This window comes from Hipposideros armiger, unplaced genomic scaffold (genome assembly GCF_001890085.2).
Source record: "Hipposideros armiger isolate ML-2016 unplaced genomic scaffold, ASM189008v1 scaffold_51, whole genome shotgun sequence".
In the NCBI taxonomy this organism is placed as follows: domain Eukaryota; kingdom Metazoa; phylum Chordata; class Mammalia; order Chiroptera; family Hipposideridae; genus Hipposideros; species Hipposideros armiger.
Window position 1 is genome coordinate 3,149,326 of NW_017731401.1, and position 25,086 is coordinate 3,174,411.

At 35.9% G+C, this 25,086-nt stretch overlaps 1 protein-coding gene across 1 annotated transcript in view; it reads left to right on the forward strand.

Moving 5' to 3' along the window:
* Positions 1–24,207, forward strand: part of CAND1 (cullin associated and neddylation dissociated 1) — a 47,551-nt gene extending 23,344 nt beyond the window's left edge. Inside the window, exons 5-15 of the mRNA XM_019640534.1 lie at positions 944–1,200; positions 1,287–1,392; positions 4,319–4,464; positions 9,393–9,685; positions 11,724–11,865; positions 12,199–13,692; positions 14,487–14,582; positions 16,976–17,145; positions 17,227–17,391; positions 18,937–19,044; positions 19,797–24,207. Of these exons, the coding sequence (XP_019496079.1) occupies positions 944–1,200; positions 1,287–1,392; positions 4,319–4,464; positions 9,393–9,685; positions 11,724–11,865; positions 12,199–13,692; positions 14,487–14,582; positions 16,976–17,145; positions 17,227–17,391; positions 18,937–19,044; positions 19,797–20,021 (3,202 nt within the window). The 3' untranslated portion in view covers positions 20,022–24,207. The remainder of the gene's footprint in view (positions 1–943; positions 1,201–1,286; positions 1,393–4,318; positions 4,465–9,392; positions 9,686–11,723; positions 11,866–12,198; positions 13,693–14,486; positions 14,583–16,975; positions 17,146–17,226; positions 17,392–18,936; positions 19,045–19,796) is intronic.
* The last annotated feature ends 879 nt before the right edge of the window (positions 24,208–25,086 follow it).

Genomic DNA, 25,086 nt, shown 5'->3' on the forward strand with positions numbered 1-25,086 from the left:
TGAAGAGCCATCATCCTGATTCACAGAGTTGTACTTTACTATAGTTGATTAGAACACAAGTGGCTATAAGATAAGGTAATACCAACTGGGAATATAGTGTGTTTTGGGGTTTAAAATGGAAGGATCCAAGAAAGTTTGTATGGAGAGAATAGCATTTGAATTTAGATTTGAAGAATGTATATGCCCAGATACAGGATATGTGAGCATACATAGTCTTGGAGTTGGAAACATTGTATTCTAGTTTCCCAGAATATAGAATGAATAGAAATATAGTAGGAAGTGATTATGATAGATTGGAGGCATGTTGAGAAGGGTGAGGAATTGATAATTAATTTGGTAAGTAGTGAAATTCAGTTAGAATTTTTGTCCTTTGTGTGCCTTGATTACTAGCGTTGTCCTGGCACATAGGTATTTGACTGCTGTGGTCTCACTGAACTGCACATATGAAATGATTTGGAAGAGGGTTGGACCAACAGGAGAAGTGAAATTCAGTATATAGATGTGTAGAGGAAAGACAATAGGGAGAGGGGGTGGATAAGAGATGCTGAGATTTTGAATGTTGTGAACCCCCAAAAAGCTGTAATAGAGAAAAAGCTATCAATAGAGCAAATTAATTTAGAGATCTGGGAAGGGGAAAAGTAACAAATTTGTTTGTTTTATGTTCTCCCAAGCCTGTTGGTTGGATATCCTATAAATGAGAATATAGGTCTAGATTCCAGATGGAAATTTAGGGATACAAATTTCAAAACTACATTCACATAACTCAGATTTTCAGTTGAGTTGGTAGAGATAGTAAGAGTTTAGTTTTCCTTTAATTCTGAATTTGGAATATGTTAAGTAAATTTTTACTCTCTGACTACATTGTTTTCAGAGACCAGGCATTTCAGTAATATTCAGACATCTTGAATTTATTTGTCGTTTTCTTTTTTTATTTTATTTTAAGGCAAGGAGGACTTCTTGTTAACTTCCATCCTTCAATTCTGACCTGTCTACTCCCCCAGTTGACCAGCCCTAGACTTGCAGTGAGGAAGAGAACCATTATTGCTCTTGGCCATCTGGTTATGAGCTGTGGAAATATAGTTTTTGTAGATCTTATTGAACATCTGTTGTCAGAGTTGTCCAAAAATGATTCCATGTCAACAACAAGAACCTACATACAATGCATTGCTGCTATTAGTAGGCAAGCTGGTCATAGAATAGGTAAGAAATGTTTCAGTATTTTCAAGTTTTCTTCAATATAAAAAAGTATTAATGAATGTTTTTAAGAACCAATATGCTTTTCTTAGGTGAATACCTTGAGAAGATAATTCCTTTGGTGGTAAAATTTTGTAATATTGATGACGATGAGTTAAGAGAGTACTGCATTCAAGCCTTTGAATCATTTGTGAGAAGGTAAGTTTTTAATCTCTATTTTCCAAATAAAAATTTTCCTTAAGAATAGAATAATAATTAAGATCTAGATTAGGTGAGTGAGGAGAAATGGGTTATTTTACAAACAGCAAAGATTTGGATTTTTGATGTGTTTTAATTAAATTTTCACTAAACAGTAACTGATAACTAATATGATATTTGAATATAATTTTATATTTTAAAATACAGCCCTTACGTTTATTTTTAAATGTTTCCTTGTCATTGTTAGCACTTTATTGAAAGAACTTAGGAAAAGTATTTGTAATTGTCTTTTGGTTTAATTTAATAATGTAATCTATCATGAGAGAGCACTGGGGTAAATTAGTTATCTGGTCAGAAATATATAGTGAATTTCATATCTTTTCAACAGATTTTGGGTTTGTCATATCCATTTTGCAAGGGCAGTGGTTCTCAATTCAGAAAACTTGGTTCTAGTAATAAAAGCTGCATATTTATGTACTAGAAGGGGCCATACTGGCTAAGTAACAGATTTTTTCTTTCTTTCTTTTTTTTTTCTTTTTGTTTTTGGCTAGAATTGACTGTAGTAGCACGGTTTCTTGAGACTTCGCTGGTTGTTACCTTAATACCTGTAGCAGTCCCTTCCTGCTCATGGTTTTAAAGCTTTATAGTCATGTCAGATTGTTACAGTCAGAAATTGTGTGATTCACTTTTGTCCTTTTAATTGAGAAACACAAATTATTCCTTTATTTGGGGGCATTTATATGTTCTGTAGTCTCAACATAGAGCTAGAAGACCAAACCTAGATGCCTGTGCACACATGATGCTAGCTGCTGTGGGCTTCGTCTTCCAGTCATGTTGAGAAGATACAGCATACAGTGGTCTCCCCTTATCCGTGGTTTCTCTTTTTGCGGTTTCAGTTACCTGCTGTCAGCCATGGTCCGAAAATATTAAATGGTAAATTCCAGAAATAATTCATGTTTTTGAGTAGCCTAATGGAACCTCTTCCCATCCTGTAGGACGTGACTCATCCTTTTGTTCAGTGTATCGATGCCTCATATGCTACCAGACCTTTAGTTACTAGTCTTGGTTATCAGATCCACTGTTGCATGTTGCATACCACAGTGCTTATGTTCAAGTAACCCTTATTTTACTTACTACAGTCATGTGCCGCTTAACGATGAGGATATGTTCTGAGATACTCCTTGTCAGGTGATTTCATCCTTGTGCAAATGTCATAGAGTATACTTACACACCCCTCGATGGTATAGCCTACTGTACACCTACGCTATGTGGTATATAGCCTGTTGTGTAGGGGAGGAAAAGGAATTTTCTCTCTACCCTTCCGGGTTCTTGATTGAGAAACCCCTAATAAAGGGCAGATTAACAAGAGAAAAACAAAAGTTTAATAACATGTATACCTCCTGTCTACATGGGAGCGACCCACGAAAACTGAGTAACCTGCCAAAATGGCTGAAGCCACCCCTTAAATACCACCTTTAGCTGACAGAGAAAATGATGTTAGGGGTGGGGGAGTCAGTTAAGGGAGGTTAATGGGAAAAGCACAAATAAACAAGGATGTGGTTGTTATGCAGATTTGAGTCCTTACTGTCTGCATTGGTAGGAGTTTCTAGAGATAAGGTCTTCCTCTTCTGGTATATAGCCGGAGAGAAAACCTTACAAATGTAAATGTCTTTTACAAAGGGTAACTTCTAACTGGTTTTCAGAGCTTCTCCCATGTCTGCTGTTTCTTAATCAGCCAAAAATAATCCTTACCAAAGATACATATGTGGGGCTACAGATTCTGTTCCTCTACAGCTCCTAGGCTACAAACCTGTACAGCATCTTACTGTACTGAATACTGTAGGCAATTGTACCACAAGGGTAAGTGTTTCTGTAATGCTTTGCATTAAGACTCTACATCACTAGGACGATAGGAATTTTTAAGCTTCATTATAATCATTTTTCTTTAAGATTTTATTGGGGAATTGGGGGAGGGGAACAGACAAGCCACTGTCCTTCTGTTCTTCAGTCTAGTTGTGGAGGACGTTGCTTCACTGGCCCATGTTGGTATTATTGCGCTCTTCCCAGGTGAGGCAGTCACTTGCCGGCCATTGGTCTCTTGGTAGCTCATGCCACCTGCCAGCCACTCAACAGTAGCTCATGGCAGCCCACTGCAGCAGGGGCTGCAGCCTACGCCACCACTGGCGACTCACAGCAGCCCAACTCCAGGTCAAGCTGTTGTTCACCATTAACTGTTGAGGGCGCAGTGTCACTGGCCCTAATGTGGGATCCAAACTGGGGCCCTGCTGCTCAGAGCTGGTGTCCCAAGCCAACCCCTAACCAACGCGCCACTTGGCCGGCCCTCCATTATAATCTTATGGGACCACTATCATATGTGAGGTCTGTTATTGACAGAAAATTTTCTCTGCGGTGCATGACTATAATGGCCCCCAAATGCAAGTGTAATGATGCTGGCGTTTCTGATGTGCCAAAGAAAAGCCATAAAAGTGAATGTATAAATAGGAAAACACAATGTATGTAGGGTTCAGTACTACCCACAGTTTCAGGTATCCACTTGAAACATACAAGCCACGGATAAGCAGGGGACCACTGTATGGACCACTGTATACAATTTCTCTCTATACTTCCCCACATTAACCCTGATACACCCTTTATTATAAAAATCATCCCAGCTTCAGAGATGTTAAAATGTGAAGGTCAAAGTTAATCTTAAACAATTGATTTACATAAATATAATTTGAAAAGTAAACCTTTTAAAACAAAGCCAGTGTGAGAGAATGATGTAGGGTCATTGGTGTTGAGAAGGCTGGGAACTACTTTCTATTAAAGAGGAGGAAAAAATTCTGGTAATAAAGCAAAATGTGGCAGGTATTTAATCAAGGAGAAAAGTACAGTTACTCGAGGCAGCTTTTGTTTCTTTCTTCAGATGCCCTAAGGAAGTATATCCTCATGTTTCTACCATTATAAATATTTGTCTTAAATATCTTACCTATGATCCAAATTATAATTATGATGATGAAGATGAAGATGAAAATGCCATGGATGCAGATGGTGGTGATGATGATGACCAAGGTATTTCAAATTAAATAGAAGCCATTTGTTAAATTTTCATGAAAGACCCAGTGTTATAGATGGAGATGATTTTTACCCCAAATTATACTATTTGTTTATTTGTAATGAAATGACCTCAATGTTCAACAATAGCAAATTGATTAAATAAATTATGGGGCATCCATGTACCGTATTTGCCGGCGTATAAGACGACTGGGCGTATAAGACGACCCCCTAACATTTCCACTCAAAATACAGAGTTTGTTATATACTCGCCGTATAAGACTACCCCCTCTTCCGCACACCTTCCACACACCAAATAAAAGGTAAAACAATATCAGATTTGATTTGGCCCACTGAAGTGCAAACAAGCGTATTGTATTTCGTGTCACCACATAACCGTTTTGGCAATGTTGAGCCACCATGTCTGCTACATGTTTTTCGAGTTCTGGCCAGTGTGGGGTGCCTCTTCTTAATGCACACTTACCCCTTGGCATACTCTTTAATGCTTTCTCATTTGATTTCCAGTCCCGAACCATCTTTTCTGTTACTCCATATTGTCTTGCAGCAGCACAATTATTATTTTCCTTAGCAAAGTTTATAACTTTCAGTTTAAAATTTGCATCATACTTCTTTCTTTTGGCTGGTGCCATGATAGGGATGATAGGCTGGTCGACATTTGACTGGTCGACATTTTCTATGCTGTACTGTACAATGGTGCAGTATTGTGGTTGGCTGTTGGCTGTATACAAAGCCTGATTTGATTGGTCCCTGCTCCCTGTTTGCCCGCCCTGTCACTATAGCAGTCTGGTCCACCCTTGCATCAGCATCTCCCTGGGACCTCACTAGTGCGCAAGTGCGAGCTCTTCAACATTCTAACAGGCACCATGATAGCGCAAAATCGCGAATCTTCAATGCATATGTAAAGAAATATACGGTAACCCGAATTTACCACACTCGCAAAATCGCACACAGCCGACCATACACCCAGTATGGTATCGCGATTCGCGATTTTGCGCTATCATACTGGGTGTATGGTCGGCTGTGTGCGATTTTGCCAGTGTGGTAAAATCGCATAACAGCAAAATCGCATAACAGCCGAGCATACACCCAGCAGCGCTGCTGATGCCTGAACGGTATGTGGAATGAAGTGGGTGGGCATCGGGAGACCACTATGGCACGGGGCAAGCACTATGGGCAGTCTATCTGAAGTGTACCTGGCGTATAAGACGACCCCCCACTTGGAGGCATATTTTTCAGGGCCAAAAAATCGTCTTATACGCCGGCAAATACGGTATTGAACTGCTATGCAGCATTTTCAAAATCATGTTCTAGAAAAATATTTATTAAAGCAGTTAATAAGTTTTAGTGAAAAAGTAGGTAACAAAAATTACTGTGTCCGATTTGTTAAAAAACAAAATTCAGCTGGGTAAATTTGAAGATCTAATTGGCTATAGTTAAGTAATTTATGTATCAGTCAGTATCCCATCTGCAACAGCTAGGGTGCTGTAAGGGTTGTAAAAAATGGAAGGATTTTATAGGAAGAAGAGTTGGGAAAGGGAGCTGGGGGGAAGGGGTTGGGGAAGGATTGTTTTGGCTCTGGGACATCTTTTCTTGGGGGAAGGCCAGGGGATTTGTGAAGATTGCCTCGTCTTTCAATGGAGGATGGAGAAGGGCCTGTGTGACAGATTACCTCACTGGTACTTGACCAGAATACCATACTGGTTGATTCTGTTTCTGGGAGATGTTGAAACTGCAGTTAGATCAGGTATTCCATCTAGGTTTGGTATCATGGGCTTTTAGCCCTAGTGATGCCATTTGGGGCCTGTGATTATTTCTTTTTTTTTTTTTTTAACTTTTTTAAATATACAGAAAAAATGTACTTAGTATTTTTCTTTTGGCTAGCAATTATAAATGATTTTTGTGCTTTATTGTTCAGATTCCCTACAAAGTGTTTTTTAAGGAGGGAAACGAATGTTATTTTTATAACTATACCTATAGATATAGATATACATACTCAGAGCAGAGTGGTTGGTTTTATACATAGTTACTCTCATGAAAAATCCTAAATATTGTTGGAGACTCCATTTAACATTAATGAGTAACCTAAACATTTCTGGGGCTCTTAAGGTTCATGTCATGCTATAATTTGTGTGGTATTTACCCCAGAAGGAGTAGCACTTCCAGAAGGACATAGGGGCTGCTCCCTTTTTGTTGTTTGCTGGTATTAAAAGAATCATAATAGAGATGTTTAAATGGGTAAGTTAGTTTGTATCTGGGTTGGTGGATTTCCTGTTGTTTTTTTGTAAGACTTTCTAGTTTCATTTTTTGAGTGAATTTGAATAATGACTTTTTCTCTAAATCTATAATTTCATCAGTCTTTTTAAAACAAAACAAAAACAACTATAAAAAACTTCTCTTAACCCCATCTGATTGGCTTTAGTTAAGTAATTTATGTATCAGTCAGTATCCCATCTAGCAACAGCTAAGGTGCTCTGAAGGTTGTAAAAAATGGAAGGATTTTATAGGAAAAAGAGTTGGGAAAGGGAGCTGGGGGGAAGGGGTTGGGGGAAGGATTATTTTCTAGTCGCTACTGCCCAGTTTCTTTCCTTTACAACAGAACTCCTCAGAAGAATGCTATCTGGTTCCTTTCTTCCCCTTCTCTCTTGAATCCAATATTCAGTGATGGACAAGATTGCCAGTGACCTCAAGTGTTTGACTCTGCCTATTACTCAGTTCCAGCAGCATTGATTTAATTTTCAGGATACCACAGTCTCCTGGTTTTATCCTTTTCAGTGTTCATGCTGGTTTCTCTTCATCACTAAACTTTGGAGTATTCCAGTGTTTGGTCCTTGGACTTCTCCATTTTATTCTTATGTTCGTGTTGATCTCATCTAGTCTCCTGGATTTTTATATCATTATGCTGAAAATCTAAATTTAGTCGTTGCCCCAGATCTTGCCTCTGAATTCCAGGTTTATACATAAATGAGATGGAATTGTTAATACCTATGGCTGAAATATGGTTTTATGGTTTTAGGGAGCTTGGAGAAGATGGTGCTCTGTTGTTCCATGGGGAGAATTTTCTTGTTATAATTGAGAAAGTGTACTTAAACTACATTAAGACAGTATCTTGAAAGCCTGAGAATATGCATGCATATTTGTTCCTAATAACCCATCAACAAATTTAGTGAAAAGTCTTGTAGTCACAAAGAAAGCTGATGTCAGGATTCTTTTTCTCTCCAGAAAATTAGGTCTATAGAATGTCTAGGATTGGTGACTTTTTTTTTTTTTAATTTATTGGGGGGTGACATTGGTTAGTAAAAGTACATAGGTTTCAAGTGTGCAGTTCTATAATACATCATCTATATATCGCATTGTGTGTTTACCACCCAGAGTCAGTTCTCCTTCCCTCACCATATATTTGACCCCCTTCCCCTCTGGTAACCACTAAACTGATGTCTGTGTCTATTAGTTTCTGTTTGTCACCTTGTTCATTTGTTGCTTTCCATTCTATTTTCCACATATGGTTCTCAACCTTCCTGCCTGACTTATTTCACTTAGCATGATAACCTCAAGATCCATTCATGTTGCCGTAAATGGCAGTATTTCATCTTTTCTTAGGCCAAGTAATACTCCATTGTGTATATGTACCACATTTTTATCCAGGCATCTAAGGACACTTTGGTGTTTCCATATCTGGGCCACTGTGAATAATGCTGCAGTGAACATAAGGGTACATGTATCTTTACAGATAAATGTTTTCAGATATTTTGGGTAGATACCCATAAGAGGGATTGATGGGTCATCATGGTAGCTCTATTCTTAATTTTTTGAGGAACCTCCATACTGTTTTCCATAGTGCCGGTACCAATTTAAACTCCCACCAGCAGTGTATGAGGGTTCCTTCTTTTTCACAGCCACTCCAGCACTTGTTATTACTTGTCTTGTTGATAGTAGGCATTCTAACAGGTGTGAGGTGGTATCTCATTGTGGTGGTGATGTGCATTTCCCTAATAGCTAATGAAGTTGAACATCTTTTCATGTATCTGTTGGCCATTTGTATGTCTTGGGAGAAATGTCTGTTTAGGTCCTTTGCCCATTTTTTAATTGGATTGTTTGGAGGGTTTTTTGTTGAATTGTATGAGTTCTTTATATATTAGCCCCTTATCAGAGGTATCATTTGCAAATATCTTCTTCCATTTGGTTTGTTGCCTCTTTGTTTTGTTGATGGTTTCTTTTGCTGTGCAGAAGCTTTTAGTTTGATATAGTCACATTAATTTATATTTGTTTTTACTTCCCTTGCCTTTGAGGTCAAATTCATAAAATCCTCTCTGAACCCAAGGTCTGTAAGTTTAGTTAGTACCTGTGCTTTCTTCTGTGCAATTTATTGTTTCAGGTCTTATATTTAGGTCTTTGATCCATTTTGAGTTAATTTTTGTAACCACTCTTTTTATCACATCATCATCATCTATAGCTAAAGTCTATTTCATGGTTTATCTTGTAAACTCCCTGATTGTTTGTTTGATTTTCCTATAGTGTCAAGTGATTTCTATGAATTAAACTTTTACTCATATTGTTTAAAAGACTGGGACATTGGCGATTTTACAAATATTTATGTTCTAAAGAAGTTTAATGTATTCATGATTTTAAAGGGTTTAATAAGCAGCTCATTACCCATGATAAATAAGAAAATGTTTCGGGTTTTTTTGAGAAAATGTTTAACAAATTAAAAACACAATCATCATCATTTTTCTTTAGAGATTTATTTGTAAATTTATATAAATTAACTGCATCTGTTTAAGTTCTAGTTCTTTATAAAACGTATCTGCTGCTACATATGTTAGTGAAAAGTTAGAAAACTGTATTAGTTATGAATATCAATTCACTTTTTGTATTAAACAACAAACTTTTCCTATGACTAATAACCTAACATTAAAACTTCTCTTTAGGGAGTGATGATGAATACAGTGATGATGATGACATGAGCTGGAAAGTGAGACGTGCCGCTGCGAAGTGCTTGGATGCTGTAGTTAGCACAAGGCACGAAATGCTTCCAGAATTCTACAAGACCGTCTCTCCTGCACTGATATCCAGATTTAAAGAGCGTGAAGAGAATGTAAAGGCAGATGTTTTTCATGCATACCTTTCTCTTTTGAAGCAAACTCGTCCTGTGCAAAGTTGGCTGTGTGACCCTGATGCAATGGAACAGGGAGAAACACCTTTAACAATGCTTCAGAGTCAGGTAGGTTTAAAAGTATGGTTTTGAAAGTCACACTAGTAAATGTGATCTTTTAAATTGTGTTTTTAATATGGAAATGAGAGTTCTAGAACATCTTTAGAGAAGCATACTTCTGAGATATGTTTGTATCATAATTATGTATGCGCGTATTACATTACTTGTCAATAGTTTATTCTGATTGAAGTATTCTTTATTTTACTGGATAAATAATATGACAATAATTTTAAGATTCAGTAATTTTTATTTTTGATATTAGTGGAGGTGTCTCAGAGCTGTGGAGTCAGACTGCTTATATTCATAACTGGCTTTACTCTTAATTAAGCTGTGTGATCTTGGAGAAACTGGTCATTTTATTACACCTCGCTTTTCTCATTTGTAATAAGGGTTCACTTAGAACTGTCTACCCAAGATAGTGAGAGATGAGATGATCTATGTAAACACTTAATGTAGTGCCTACTATATAGTAAGTACTTATAAATGCCAGTTCTTATTAATAAAATACGTACTTTTCACTCTCGGACCACTTTTCTAAGATCTAAATGTTAACAGCAAAATAGCTCCCATTTGTTGAATATTTAGTACATGCTAGGCATTTTCCTACCTTATATGTAATCTCTGTGGCAGCTCATTTGGCGTCATATTTGTCTTTTTTTTTATGTTTACTTTTAACTTATCATTCATTGAATTAATTTTTGCATAAGGTGTGAGGCATGGGTCAAGTTCTCCTTTTTTCATATGTATATGCGATGGTTCCAACACCATTTGTTGGAAAGGCTATCTTTTTTTTTAAAGATTTTATTGGGGAATTGGGGAGGGGAACAGTGTTGGGGAAGGGGACTAGCCAAGTTGTTTTTCAGTCTTTGTTGTGGAGGGCGCTAGTTGCCATCTGGCTGCTCGTCAGCATGGCCTCTAAGCTCAAGGTGCTGTGTTCAATCTTAGTTGCGGGTGGGCATAGCCCACCATCAAACAGGCTATCTTGTTGTTATACCAGCTGAGCCATCCTGCCACCTGTTGGCAGCTCAGCAACAGTCCAGCTCAGCTCAGGCGCAGCGTCACTGGCCCATGTGGGAATTGAACCGGCGGCCCTATTGCTCAGAGCTCACACTCTTAAGCCAACTCTTAACCAACTGAGCCACTCAGCCAGCCCTTTGTCCATTTTTATAGATTATAAAACTTGAGTCAGAGTAAACAACTAAACCAGGGAAGGGGATGTACGTACTATATCTAGTTTTCAAGTAGTACAAATTGAAAAAAATTATAGTGAACTTAAAGGTGAACACTGAAGATTAACTGTAGAAAGAAATGAGATAAAGTATGTGAATGACAAGCAATTAAATGTATAGAAGTTAGGTGAAATGGGAAATTCTGATGATGAATTAGATAGGTGTTTTCTTTTATTTCTAGTTCTCAGACCATTGTTCAGTATGATATGTGGCTGTATCCTGGCACCCATAAGATTTTATTAGTAAATACCCGTTTAGGTTTTACTGACTAACAAAGACATTAGAAAGTTTAGAAGCAAATATCTGTGAATCTTGTCCCTCCTGCTTGCTTGTAGTTACATTTGAAGTGAGGTTGATTTCACTGTAACAGCAAACTAAAAGTAAAAATTAGGGCCCATTTAATGGTTTCTTTTTTATAATTTGTCTTTTTTACCTTCAATGCTTGTCTGTACTATTTATATTCAGAAAAAAACATTTCTAAATTATGTTTCAAAAATTTTGGTTGAAAATTTTATTTCGTTAGATTTTTGTTTAGTCTTGTGTATTTCATAATTAGAAATTAAGCAAGGAAGACAGTTTTGTTGCTCTGTAGAAAGTTAATGATATCGTTTCTCTATTTTCTTATTTATCAGTGTCAAGCAAATACAGTTACAAGAGAATGTAATTGATACAACAAAGTTTGTATCTAACAGTCTTGTTAGCAGTTAGTAGAATTAGGAATTTAACAAAGAAAGGTAAAGTCTCCCCTTTTTCCCCATCCCCTGTAATTTGTGTTATATTGATAGCTGAACCAGCTAATGAGTGTGTGATAATTACAGGTTCCCAACATTGTTAAAGCTCTGCACAAACAGATGAAAGAAAAAAGTGTGAAGACTCGACAGTGTTGTTTTAACATGTTAACTGAACTGGTAAATGTATTACCTGGGGCCCTAACGCAACACATTCCTGTTCTTGTACCAGGTATGAAAGAAATAGTAAATCACTTTCGGAAACTTCCTATAGACTTTATTAAGACTTAGATAAGCTTAAATGTTTCCTTCAAAAGGATAATTTGTGACAACTTAATTTGTACGTAGAACTTTTTTAAAGAACCATCTTGAACACCTAAAGTTATAAATTTGCAGGTAAAAAGGTTAAAATCTTTAAAAATTTTTGGCTCTAATATTCATCATAGATTGTGGAATTTATACTAATTTAGAAATAATATGATGAAGTGGAAACCAGCAATATTTTAGGGATTAGTTTTTTAATTTTTCCTTACATAAATATTGGATTTTTGTATTGGCTTTTTAGGAATCATTTTCTCACTGAATGATAAATCAAGCTCATCGAATTTGAAGATTGATGCTTTATCGTGTCTATATGTAATCCTCTGTAACCACTCTCCTCAAGTCTTCCATCCTCATGTTCAGGCTTTGGTCCCTCCAGTGGTAGCTTGTGTTGGAGACCCATTTTACAAGATTACATCTGAAGCACTTCTGGTTACTCAGCAACTTGTCAAAGTAATTCGTCCCTTAGATCAGCCTTCCTCGTTTGATGCAACTCCTTACATCAAAGATCTATTTACCTGTACCATTAAGAGGCTAAAAGCAGCTGACATTGATCAGGAAGTCAAGGAAAGGGCTATTTCCTGTATGGGACAAATTATTTGCAACCTTGGAGACAATTTGGGTTCTGACTTGCCTAATACACTTCAGATTTTCTTGGAGAGACTGAAGAATGAAATTACCCGGTTAACTACAGTGAAGGCGTTGACACTGATTGCTGGGTCACCATTGAAGATTGATTTGAGGCCTGTCTTGGGAGAAGGGGTTCCTATACTTGCTTCATTCCTCAGGAAAAACCAGAGAGCTTTGAAACTGGGTACCCTTTCTGCCCTAGATATTCTAATTAAAAACTACAGTGACAGCTTGACAGCTGCCATGATTGATGCAGTTCTAGATGAGCTCCCACCTCTTATCAGCGAAAGTGATATGCATGTTTCACAGATGGCTATCAGTTTTCTTACCACACTGGCAAAAGTGTATCCCTCTTCCCTTTCAAAGATAAGTGGATCCATTCTCAATGAACTTATTGGACTTGTGAGATCACCCTTATTGCAGGGGGGCGCTCTCAGTGCTATGCTAGACTTCTTCCAAGCTCTAGTTGTCACTGGAACAAGTAATCTAGGATACATGGATTTGTTGCGCATGCTGACTGGTCCAGTTTATTCTCAGAGCACAGCTCTTACTCACAAGCAGTCTTATTATTCCATTGCCAAATGTGTAGCTGCCCTTACTCGAGCATGTCCTAAAGAAGGACCAGCTGTAGTAGGTCAGTTTATTCAAGATGTCAAGAACTCAAGGTCTACAGATTCCATTCGTCTCTTAGCTCTCCTTTCTCTTGGAGAAGTTGGGCATCATATTGACTTAAGTGGGCAGCTGGAACTAAAATCTGTAATATTAGAAGCCTTCTCATCTCCTAGTGAAGAAGTCAAATCAGCTGCATCCTATGCGTTAGGCAGCATTAGTGTGGGCAACCTTCCTGAGTATCTACCGTTTGTCTTACAAGAAATAACCAGTCAACCCAAAAGGCAGTATCTCCTGCTTCATTCCTTGAAGGAAATTATTAGCTCTGCATCAGTGGTAGGCCTTAAACCATATGTGGAAAACATCTGGGCCTTATTGCTAAAGCACTGTGAGTGTGCAGAAGAAGGAACCAGAAATGTCGTTGCTGAATGTCTAGGCAAACTTACTCTAATTGATCCAGAAACTCTCCTTCCACGGCTTAAGGGGTACTTGATATCAGGTGGGTACCTAGATTTTTCTTACTTTAAAAGATTTTGTTAATTATTAGCTGTTGGTTTGCCTTAAAAGATGCCTAATGCCTAAGTTAAAACATTCCTATATCTTGTTACACGTAGAACCTATTGCCTTATGTTATAATATAAAACCATAATTGAATGACATTTTCTTGTTTAAAAGGATAAAGAGAGTGTAATTAGATAATGGTTAAATAAATCTGTTCTAGCATTCATTATATTTTAATGTTACACTTTTATCTTAAAATGTGGAAAGCACAGGTGTCTCTTGAATTAATATATCCCGAGGAGCTTGCTAGTAATAATTAATAATACTAAAATTGGTTCACTTACTCTTAGTTCAAATGAAAGATCCTAGAAGAGTTTTCGGATTTACCAGTGTCAATTCTTTCACAGCAAGTAGAAGGTAATAATAGCCATTTATTCTTAGAAATTGCGTTCTTTTTTAATAAAATACTTGAAGATAGTATAAGCTATTTATATGGATTTAACCACTTCGCTTTTGTGAGAGTTAGATCCTCCACTGCTGTTCTCCGAGGTCTCCTCCTTCCCAGAAGAAATTGTTTCTTTTGAAATCGAATGGGATTGTATTTCATAAGATGAGTAAATTTTGCTTGTTCTGTTAGTATTCAGATAGCAGTAAAAAATACCCCTCCTAACCAAAGAGAATTTTAAAGAATTGAAGACACTGGTGTTATTTGAAGTGGTTTGAAAATGATAAAGATGCCTATGGATTTTAGTGGACTTACATACCAATAGACTTAAATTTATTTTTAATTAGGCTCATCATATGCCCGAAGCTCAGTGGTTACAGCTGTGAAGTTTACTATTTCTGATCACCCACAACCTATTGATCCACTGTTAAAGAACTGTATAGGTAAGTGGAAACAAAGATAAACATACTGATTAACTATTTAGTAGTTAATTGTCAAAAAATGAATCTCATCAATAACTAAAAATAACACTAAGGAACTAAAATGCTTTTAAGGGTCTGGTAATTGTTTCATTAGAAAGATAATTGATAATGTATAATTTTATATATTTACATTCTACATTTTATCATCCCTTAGTTTGAAATTATAGCCAGATAATTTTGCAAATAACTGAAATTAGTAAATACACTAGGATGTCTTTAGAGTCAACTACACATTTGATAATTATATTTTGGGGATGACCTAAAATAACTAATGGATGAAGGAAAAGATATTTGATCTATCTGAATAGTTCTGAAGTTCCCTCCAGATGTGAATGAATTTTACTTGAGCTATTAGGGCCCCAATTTTCTGTTATTGTAACCCTCCAGTTCCCAAGGGGATCGTCTGACCCTTCCATATATAAGGTGGGAACAACCTTAGCATAAAAGGTAATTACCAGAAGAACTTGAGAGAAGATATCCTAGAAAGACTAGGGCTATCCCTATTTCTGTGAAGACAAGAATTCGCTTTTAGGATTATTTTCATGATTTTATAACTTCCCTGTGTTGTTTTTATCATCAGTTTTCCCAGAGTTGGTAGTAGTTAAACCCCTCAGAACTCAGTTTGGTGCTTCCTTGAGGACAGAAGAACGGGGATACCAGCAGAGAAGATAGAGGGATGTGGCAGAGAAGCTTTGCAGTGTCAGGCCATCTTCAGTGTGCCAGGAAGGGAAAAACAGTTTAAAACAGTACAGAAAGGGGTTACCAATTCAGAGTAAAGGGGAGCTATTGCTGGGACCTAGAAATAATTCAAAGAAATTCTCTATCAGAAGACTCTTGCTTTTGTTCCCTTCCCCTGTTTTTTGTTTTATGTATTTGGTACTGTATAAGGTAGGACAAAGGAAAAGACCCGTGCCACATTTCTAGAGACATCTTTCCAGGTTGACAACAGTCAAACGGTGTTCATCGTTGGTATAGTGATTCAGTCAGATGGTTATCATTCTAACTGAATTATGATCTAGTTCAGTATTATTTGTGACTAATATGAACATCACAACCACGTAGAAAGCTTTTTAAAAAGTAAAATTCCTAGACCAAGGAGAACCACTGATCCTAGTCCTTGTCACCATTATCCATAATAACAGCAATATTTTAGATGCTTTACTGAAATCATGTTTATTCTAATTAATATTCTAATTTACCGTCTTAGTAACTCTAAGCAAACAGGGGGTTGAGGAGATTTAGTCTGGTACGTTTAAATTATTTTTGAACCCAAGCTATCTCCTAAGCATTTTTTGTAATCAGGACTTTGCTGGTTGGTCAACTTTGAGTTTACCAACCTGTGGTATCTGAAGTATTTCTTTCCTCCCATTTTTTCAAATTGCCGTTGTGGTACATTTAAGTCTTCTGGCCCTTCTATTTTTACCCTGTGTATTCTGAAAGATTGCTAATGGTAAGGTTGAAATTGTGTAATGATGAATACCAGATGTGTACCAGACACTGTGTTCAACAATAAAATGGTATTTATTCTGCTCAGTAGCCCTAAAAGATTTATAATTCTCATTTTATAAACTGGGAAACTGAGGCTTTCGCCAAAAGTCATACAATTGACAAGTGAAGCTGTCTGGATCACCATCTGTATGACTCCAAAGATCTTTGCACTATAATTTCTTCCCTGCATTTGCAAGAACAATCAGACATTCCTGGTTTAAAGTGGCTAGATGTTTCCTTTAGCTTTTTGTCCTATGTTAGGTTTCTGTTTCCTCGTTTTGTACCCTTATCCTCTTACCAAGTCATATATTTCTTGTTAATAAAGATACAAATAAAAATAGGGCTTTGGAGGCATACTTCTCTCTATCATTTGATAAATTGTGTACTTGTTAACAGTATTCCATCTTTATCTAGCACTGGATCTGTCCTCACCCTGTTTATCTGAAGTTTGAACTCAGTTTTTAAAATTCTGTTTTGGTTGCTTTTGTAAGTACTAATCTTGAACTCTTAAGGACAATCATTTAAGTTTAATGACAAATCATTTAAATCATTTAGTTCTGTGCCTGCTGGCTCCATCACTTCTCTGTGGAACCCACCTTTTTATAAACTATAAAAGTAATCAGGGAACTTTTTGGACTTTACTCCATACCCCCTGTATTATAGGTGCTGTCAAATCCTCTCACACTGGGACATGACAGTTTACCTGCTACCAAAATGAAACTATAGTTCATTTAGTATTTCATCATGTTCTTCTGTGACATGCATTGAAGAAGTAACAATAATACCAACAATAATAATTGTCAATTCAGAAAAAAATACAATGCATATCTTATTTTAAGCTTGTTGCTTCTCTTATAATTTTTCAGGTGATTTCCTAAAAACGTTGGAAGATCCAGATTTGAATGTAAGAAGAGTAGCCTTGGTCACATTCAATTCAGCAGCACACAATAAGCCATCTTTAATAAGGGATCTTCTAGATACTGTTCTTCCACATCTTTACAATGAAACGAAAGTTAGAAAGGAGCTTATAAGAGAGGTAAGCTAGTTACATTACACTTTCTCTAAGCTCGTCTTTTGCTCTTAAATATATCCACACATTCTTTTTTTGTTTCAACAGGTAGAAATGGGTCCATTTAAGCATACAGTGGATGACGGCCTGGATATTAGAAAGGCAGCTTTTGAGTGTATGTACACACTTCTAGACAGTTGTCTTGATAGACTAGATATCTTTGAATTTCTAAATCATGTTGAAGATGGTTTGAAGGACCATTATGATATTAAGGTAAGATGATTGTGCCTGCTTATAGAATGTTTCAGAAGAATACTTAGCTACAGTGACTTACCCTTGTAATGTACTTTTGTGTATTAAGTGAGAAAAATTGGTTTGCTTGTCATGATTTTAATAAGTGTTATAAACTATAATTTGCAGAAGTAATAGTGATGCAGTTGTAACATCAGTTGACACACAGGAAAACTTCAGAAACCTTTTCATTGGAGGAGGAAGTCTAAGTGGGTGGAAAATTCTAAGAAATTCCCTGTGCCAGATTGATTAGTCCCTATATCCTTTCCCTCCAAAGAAGAATCCAGGCAGGTTCTGCTATGTAAAGTATAATCTGTAATCTTTTTGGCCTGTCTTAATAGTTGTACTGCAGTTACTGCCCATGGAGGATTTTTCAGTTTCCTATGATTGTCTTGGCTAATTCTCTTTGGCTGTCTGTAGGACTGTTCTGCATGATAACCATGTTACCCGAATGAGGGTTTGTTTTTTTCCAATCTAATATACTGGATTTAATATCAAGAGTTTTGTTAAAGGGTAACATGGAAGAACTGTTTTCAGATACTCAAAAGTAATCTGTTAGAAGCAAATAGAGAGAAACCATACCACTTTTTTGGTTTAAAGCATGAATTTTGCTCATAACTGCTCTTTGTTTTCCTATTTGCTCATGTCTGTTTTAAATGTGAACTATGAAAAGGTGATTTGAAAAATAAAAAATAAGTGCATTGTTTTTTTTTCTTTACGTTTGCATCCAAGGCCTTTGGTCAAGCAGGCAAAATGGCAGTAAAGCAGTAATTCAGATAGACTTTCAGAACGCCACCTCTTAGGTTTCTGTGTGTGGCAGTAGCCTGACTCCCCCCCCAGAACCCATTAAAAAGAGTCCTCAATTCTATAGTTTATAGCCCATGAGAAAAAAAGATTATGGGTTGCTAGGTTTTATATGGATTAATCTTAACCAGTCTTTGGGAATTTTGGTTTGTTTTTAGGAAAATCCTAAAACAATAGAAAAATGCTAAAACAGTAGAAACTTATAAAACTTTTTTCCAGCAATTATTTTCTTCAGTGGTTTTCCATTTTGCTGCACATGAGCTTTCTAAAAAATACTGTTGGGTTGTCGGAAAAGTCATGACGCATTTTTGCAATGAAAAACAGAAAAAAATACGTCATGACTTTTCCAACAACCCAATAAATCTATGGCCCTGTCCTGACAGGTTAAGAAAATCTCTGGGAACAGGGCAGAAGAATGGGTATATTTCTAAGCTCCCTAGTTCTAATGTATGACCAGGATTGAGAACCACTTTTCTAGTTCTATCTATATACTAGACCACATTATGAGTAAGGTCTTTCTTGTACTTGTAACTAAAATTCCTCAGATAAGGTTTGAGACGGCTCTGTGAGAGTCCAAATGGCAAATTACATTAAAATGAAACTTTATATGGTGTGTGCTAGTCATTTTCCTTTTAAAAGCTTTGTTAGAATTTGGATTTTGTCTTTAGGAAATAATGCAAAGTCTAAATTTTATCTTTCTTTAATCTTTTTTTGTTCGTATAGATGCTGACATTTTTAATGTTGGTGAGACTCTCCACCCTTTGTCCAAGTGCAGTACTGCAGAGGTTGGACCGACTTGTGGAGCCATTACGGGCCACATGTACAACTAAGGTAATCGTTGGTAGACATCAGCTTGGGCCAGACTTGGTGTGGTCAGGATTCCTAGTTAACTCTATATGTACTTTTCCTAATTTAACCATGGATAACACCATATAGACAGTTGGTTTTAAAAGTCAACCTGTTAAATGTGGATATTTTAGAAAACTTAGCACTATTAAATGCTATTCTTAAAAGTTTTTATTATAGCAATATGATAAATATCTTGAAGCACTAATATGGGATAAAGTGTGATAGGTCCACAAAAGGGGAATTGTTTAACTCTGGTGGAGGTCTGTGGGTGGGAATCAGAAGACTGCATCTGCAAGTGATGGCATTTAAAATGGATTGAAAAGTCAGAAATACTTTTAAATTCAGAAGGTGAAACAGGGCTTTTCATATAAAAATGATTACATGAATTAAGGCACAGAGGTGTCAGTCCATGATGTATTTAATAATAATGAATGAACTGCATTTTTAGAGGAACAGTTTTCTTTGTGGAGGCCAAAGTAGGACTTGCTAGGCAGATAAGCCCCACTCTTTTCATCCGTAATAGCTCTGGATTTTCTGTCTCTATAATGGGCTTTGTGTAAGATATTCCCTTAAAAGAGAAGGAGACAAACTACTGCTAAAAAGCTTAGAAACTACTATGCTTAAAATATAATGTAACTTTTGGACTATGAAAAAGTAGCTTTATTTACCAGAAATTTCTACGTGCTTAAATTTTGTTCATATAGCATATAATATAAATTTACTCAATGTTACAGGTAAAGGCAAACTCAGTAAAGCAGGAGTTTGAAAAGCAAGATGAACTAAAGCGATCTGCCATGAGAGCAGTTGCAGCACTGCTGACCATTCCAGAAGCAGAGAAGAGTCCACTGATGAGTGAATTCCAGTCACAGATCAGTTCTAACCCTGAGCTGGCAGCCATCTTTGAAAGTATCCAAAAAGATTCATCTTCCACTAACTTGGAATCAATGGACACTAGTTAGATGTTTGTTCACCATGGGGACCATTACATTGACCATATGATGCACTGAATTGACAGGTTAATCATCAGACATGGAAAGAGAAGTGTCTAAAAGCTTCAAAATGTTCCACTTTTTTTTCCTTCATGGAGACAGTTTGGCTTTCTTCCATTTTTGTTTTTGTAACATTTATTTCAGAAATATGTATTTCCATAATCCAGAGGTTGTAAAACCACTAATGTTTTAGTGGTTAGGGCAACATTTAAAATGGAAACTAAAAGTTAGGGTTTATGGAATGTGGAGATAGGGTCCAGGATCTATTTGCCCTGTAATGTTTAGGATTAAAATGTTAAAATTTTGTGACCATGAATTTCTTTCTTTTATAAAATTTCTCTTATTTAAAAATCAAAAATTCTGCAAGACAAAAACCATGTTTCTTTTTCTTGTATAACTTTTGGTTTCAGCAACATAACTTGATTTTTAGTTGGCAGATAATATCTGTAAGATTTGTTACACTTCAGAGGGTTTGGCAGTATAAAAAAGATAATAAGGTGTCATTATTTTAAAATATGGGGATTAACACTATCCCTGTTGCGCACACTAATTTTGCATGAGCAAGTTTACAAATATGTATTGTCTGTAAAGCAGCATGTGCAGATTATTCATAATACAAAAGTTAAAATAAGTATTGTATTAGTGCAATTTGCAGATATTTATTTTTGCACAGAAAACATGTGGAGAGAGAGAGTGAGAGAAGAGAAATTTTTGAAACTGGTTTTCTTAACTCCAGTGTGAATTTACAGAGGTTTTCAGCAAATCAAATCACAACAATTTGCCACGTTTTTCTATTATACATTTTCTTAGACATTTAAAATTTGAATATTTAAGTACTCAGTTTTTCTCAGTTACCCGTTTGGTGTGTTTGTGTGTGTGTGTGTGTGTGTGTGTGTGTGTGTGTGTGTGTGTGTGTGTTTCCACTTAGAAATTAAATTCTTACAGCCCACTTTTTCTTTCATTCCCTTTGGATCTCTACATCCCTTATCAAAGGATACAAATACTGTGTGTGTTTTAAAGTTTTATTTTTATGAACATTCTGAGGCCGGCTATCACAGGCTAATAGTATTTTCTTTTAGTTGAGTTAGAGTCCTACCCCTTTCTTGTAGATCTAATTTACATATTGTATTTGGTAAGCATTGACTGCTTTTCCTGATTTAAAGGGGTCTGTGCCGGGCAAAACGGCTTTGCAGTACCTTAATCGTACTTAAGACTTTATTTAACATAACCTTCAGTGAACTCATTTCACACTGTAGTCTCTTCCTTCAAATTTGTGGTGCTCCTGTAACAGTCAGAACTAATTTCTGAAATAAAGACATCTCCCAATGCTGTGCAAACATAGTTTACATGTATTGAAGGAGGCAGTTGTTACATGTAGTGACCAGTTTTAAGCAATCAGACATTTGAAAACTGCACACTTAATTTTTGAAACTGTGAATTAGAAATACTTTTCCTGCTGTATTACTTAACCTGCTTAAACATCCAAATATGCAGTGATTTCAATGGATAATATACTGTGGTTATTAGATTAACAGCTTGATTTTGAATGTTCAGATGATAATGCATAAGACATTACCAGTAAGGATTTTGACTAGTACATTGACACAGAACATTACATGAAGTTGGTGCCATTTCAAAATGTGGCAGGCAATAATATACCATAATTTGCATAAAACTAATAGAAATTTATTTTGAAATCTTAGTATATTATGTACTATACATTATACCGTGGTATACATGTTGTGGATATATTTTAAATATTTGGTTATATGGTTCCACAGTAATTAAGAATACTGCAGGTTATAGGACCAAATAGGAGACTGACATGCATATATTGTATGAATGTCTTAGTTAATTATCTGAAGTTATATTCAAATACTTTTCATGTATTGGATTGGTCTTTTTTTTTAATCTTCCAAGATGCCTTTTTTTTTGGTTTTGCAAAATGGCTATTTTATTTTAATACAGTTGAAATTCTGTCTTAATACAAAAAGACATAGTTTGCTCTTTCTAGTAGTAGATAATAGTTTTTATGTATATATACCTATATATAATGTATATTCAGATACATAAAATTACTAACAGAAGACTGAAGTTTTAAATGCTAAGTCATTCTGATGGACGCCATGCATCTAGTGGTGATGTCCTGATACTGGGGTGGAAGTTACAGGGTGTGAGGCAGTCACAGTCGGCCATTCCTGCTTACTGGTCTGTTGAGTAGCAGTAGGAAGTTCTGTTTAGCATTTCTACATATGTAGGTTCTTCAGAAGATCTAAAAGTTAATAGTAAGAAAACAGCTGTCTGCCGATTTTCTTGAGGATGTTTAAATTGTTTAGATCTACCTGACTTCTTTTTAAAGAAAGCTCAATATGGGGTTGTGGTTTTTTTGGTTTGTTTTGTTTTTTAATTTCAGGTGTACAAAACAATGTGTTTTGAGGTTAGATTCTTTTATGAAACTAAGGCAGAAAGGAAATTTGATAAAATGACAAGGTCTAAATATTTATTTATAAAATCAATAGCACTGAATAATTTTTTAAATGGTGGTCATATATTCATTAATGACATCTAAACTTCTTAATTCTTGGGAATTCAAAAAAAGGTTGGAGTATGATGACTTCCTCAAATGTTTGAATATATAATTTTTATGTAATCATAATTAAATAACCAAACCAGTAATTTTTTTTAACTTTTGTTGGGTAAATGATAAATAACATGGGCATATCTAATTTAACCAATTCTAAGGGATGTTCTGATACCTTCATATCCAGCTTAGTCTCAGACGTATGAATATGATTATATCGGTATGATTGTAGTTCAAAATAATGAAATATACAAAATCCTCAGCCATTGAAAAATTCAATTAAATGGTTAATAGGCCTTGTAAACTATATTTAGCACCTGACAAAGTGTGTAGTAATACAATTTAAAAAGTGAAACATTTCTCCCACATTAAATTTCACCAAAAATTTAAATGGTTAAAATTAACTGCCAGCATCTAGATAAATTTAATGTTCTGGTATTCAAGATCTTAAAAATGTCAGCAAATATTTGGATTCTAGCTCTATCTTAAATTGAATCCTCATTTTCAAACCACTGCCACCCAAGATTCCTATCTACCTTTGAAAGCTTATTTAATCTGTGGAATAGAAAATGGACAGTACAGTAACAGTTCATTTTACTGTTTGGAAAAAGGCTATTCTGGTTTTAACTGACTTCCAGTTAATTAAAGGAAACTCCTTTGATACCTTTAGTTGCAAAAATGGAACACCACGGAAGTATTTGCTGGCAAGCTGCCAGAAGCTCACCAGATAAGGCCATTAAGAAAGATGCACACTGAAATCACATGTTTTTTCTTTACAATACAGTAAGTTGCTTTATTTTCCTGTTAGTACTAGAAAGAACACTTGGAGTGTAATTTAGGGCAAGATCTATCAGCGATATGTTTTTACTCTAACTTAGAAAGTTAGCTCTAAATTCAAAAACAGGATTAGTTTTTCATTGGACATCATAAAAACCAACTTCAGTTAAAACTACTGAGGGGAATATTGCAGGTAATGTTATTTTGTTAGACCCTGTAATGTCAATGTGTATCAGGTTTCAGAATGATTTTTAGTAGAGGGAGTCTTAATACCCTGATCGCTTCATACCTTTTTGTTCTGATCTTAAATGATTATCAGTGGTGATTCTGTCAAATTGAATTGTTTCACTTAGGTCTTAGAAGAGAAAGAGCTTGTATTCTGTGAACTGTAATTCTTTCTGGATTAGGGAGTATTGGAATTAGTGTATTTAGCCATTATCAGTAACTTAATGGTTGATGCACATGGAGTGATTTTATTTGAGAATGCTCTCTCACACACAAAAAGTCAAGAATTGTATTCCAGAACTGGTTAATGTATAATACCATGATAACCTCATGTTTTAATATCCTGTAATAATCCTATTAACTCTGAAAAGCTGTTTTACATGTTTCACAGACATTTTACTTTTCATATAAGCCCACTGCTTACTTAGGTAAGGGCAGCTTAAATGTGTGTGATGGTAGCTTACTGTAATCTTTGAGTATTTTTAAAAGACAAATGTGCATCTTGCTTGGAATCGTTACCATCCATAAACTAAGTTAGCCTAAAAGGTCTGGAAATAAACTCCTGGTTCCTTATTCTAGAAGTAAAAATCAATGCTTTCCTCCAGAATTGATACTTTAATAGAAAAACCTATGTTCTTTTTAGATCAGGATCTCTCAACCTTGGCACTATTAACAGTTTGCACTGGATAATTTGGTCATGAGGTGCTGCCTTTTACACTGAGAGGTATTCGCTTCCCTGGCCTCTACCCACTTGGATACCGGCAGTGACACCACCAACCCCAATTTTGACACCAAAATTGTCTCCAGCTATTATTCCCAAATGTCCCAGGGGAGGGTGGGGTGGAGTACAGAATTTCCTCAATCGAAAACCACTGTCTTGGAGAAAAATTTTTCTTGTTTCTAGAAGCTGTAGACAACTGAGATGCACTTGTGCAGTAGAAGTTTTCAGACATTCTTAAGTGTCAGTTCTTTGTCTTCCTAACTAAATTTAAGTAGTGCTTCTAATCACCCTCTTTTCTTCCACCAATTAGAACTATCATGATTTGATGAAGAAAGGTTCATACTCTATATACTATTATATTACCTCCTGTGAATTAAATGAATGGTCCTTAAGAAATCCTTCAACATACTGTTTTATGGCTAAAAAGTGCTATCTGCATCCTTAATGGAAATACGAGTATGAAGGGACTGCTACTATACAGGGGCGTATGATGCATTTTGGGTGCTTTGGAATCAGTGTACTATATTAAAAAGTTTAGGAACAGTAGCCATGAGCAACTGGTTTGTTTTACTTGAATTCTTAGGAAAAGAGTAAATGGGTTTTCAAAATGATTCATTTACACTCCAAGAAAAGTTTGTCTTAACTTGCTTGAACTAGTACGGGTAATTTACTATTGAGCTATAATGTTTAAAGACATGCCAAATAGTGATGTTTTGTGTAATTCTTAAACA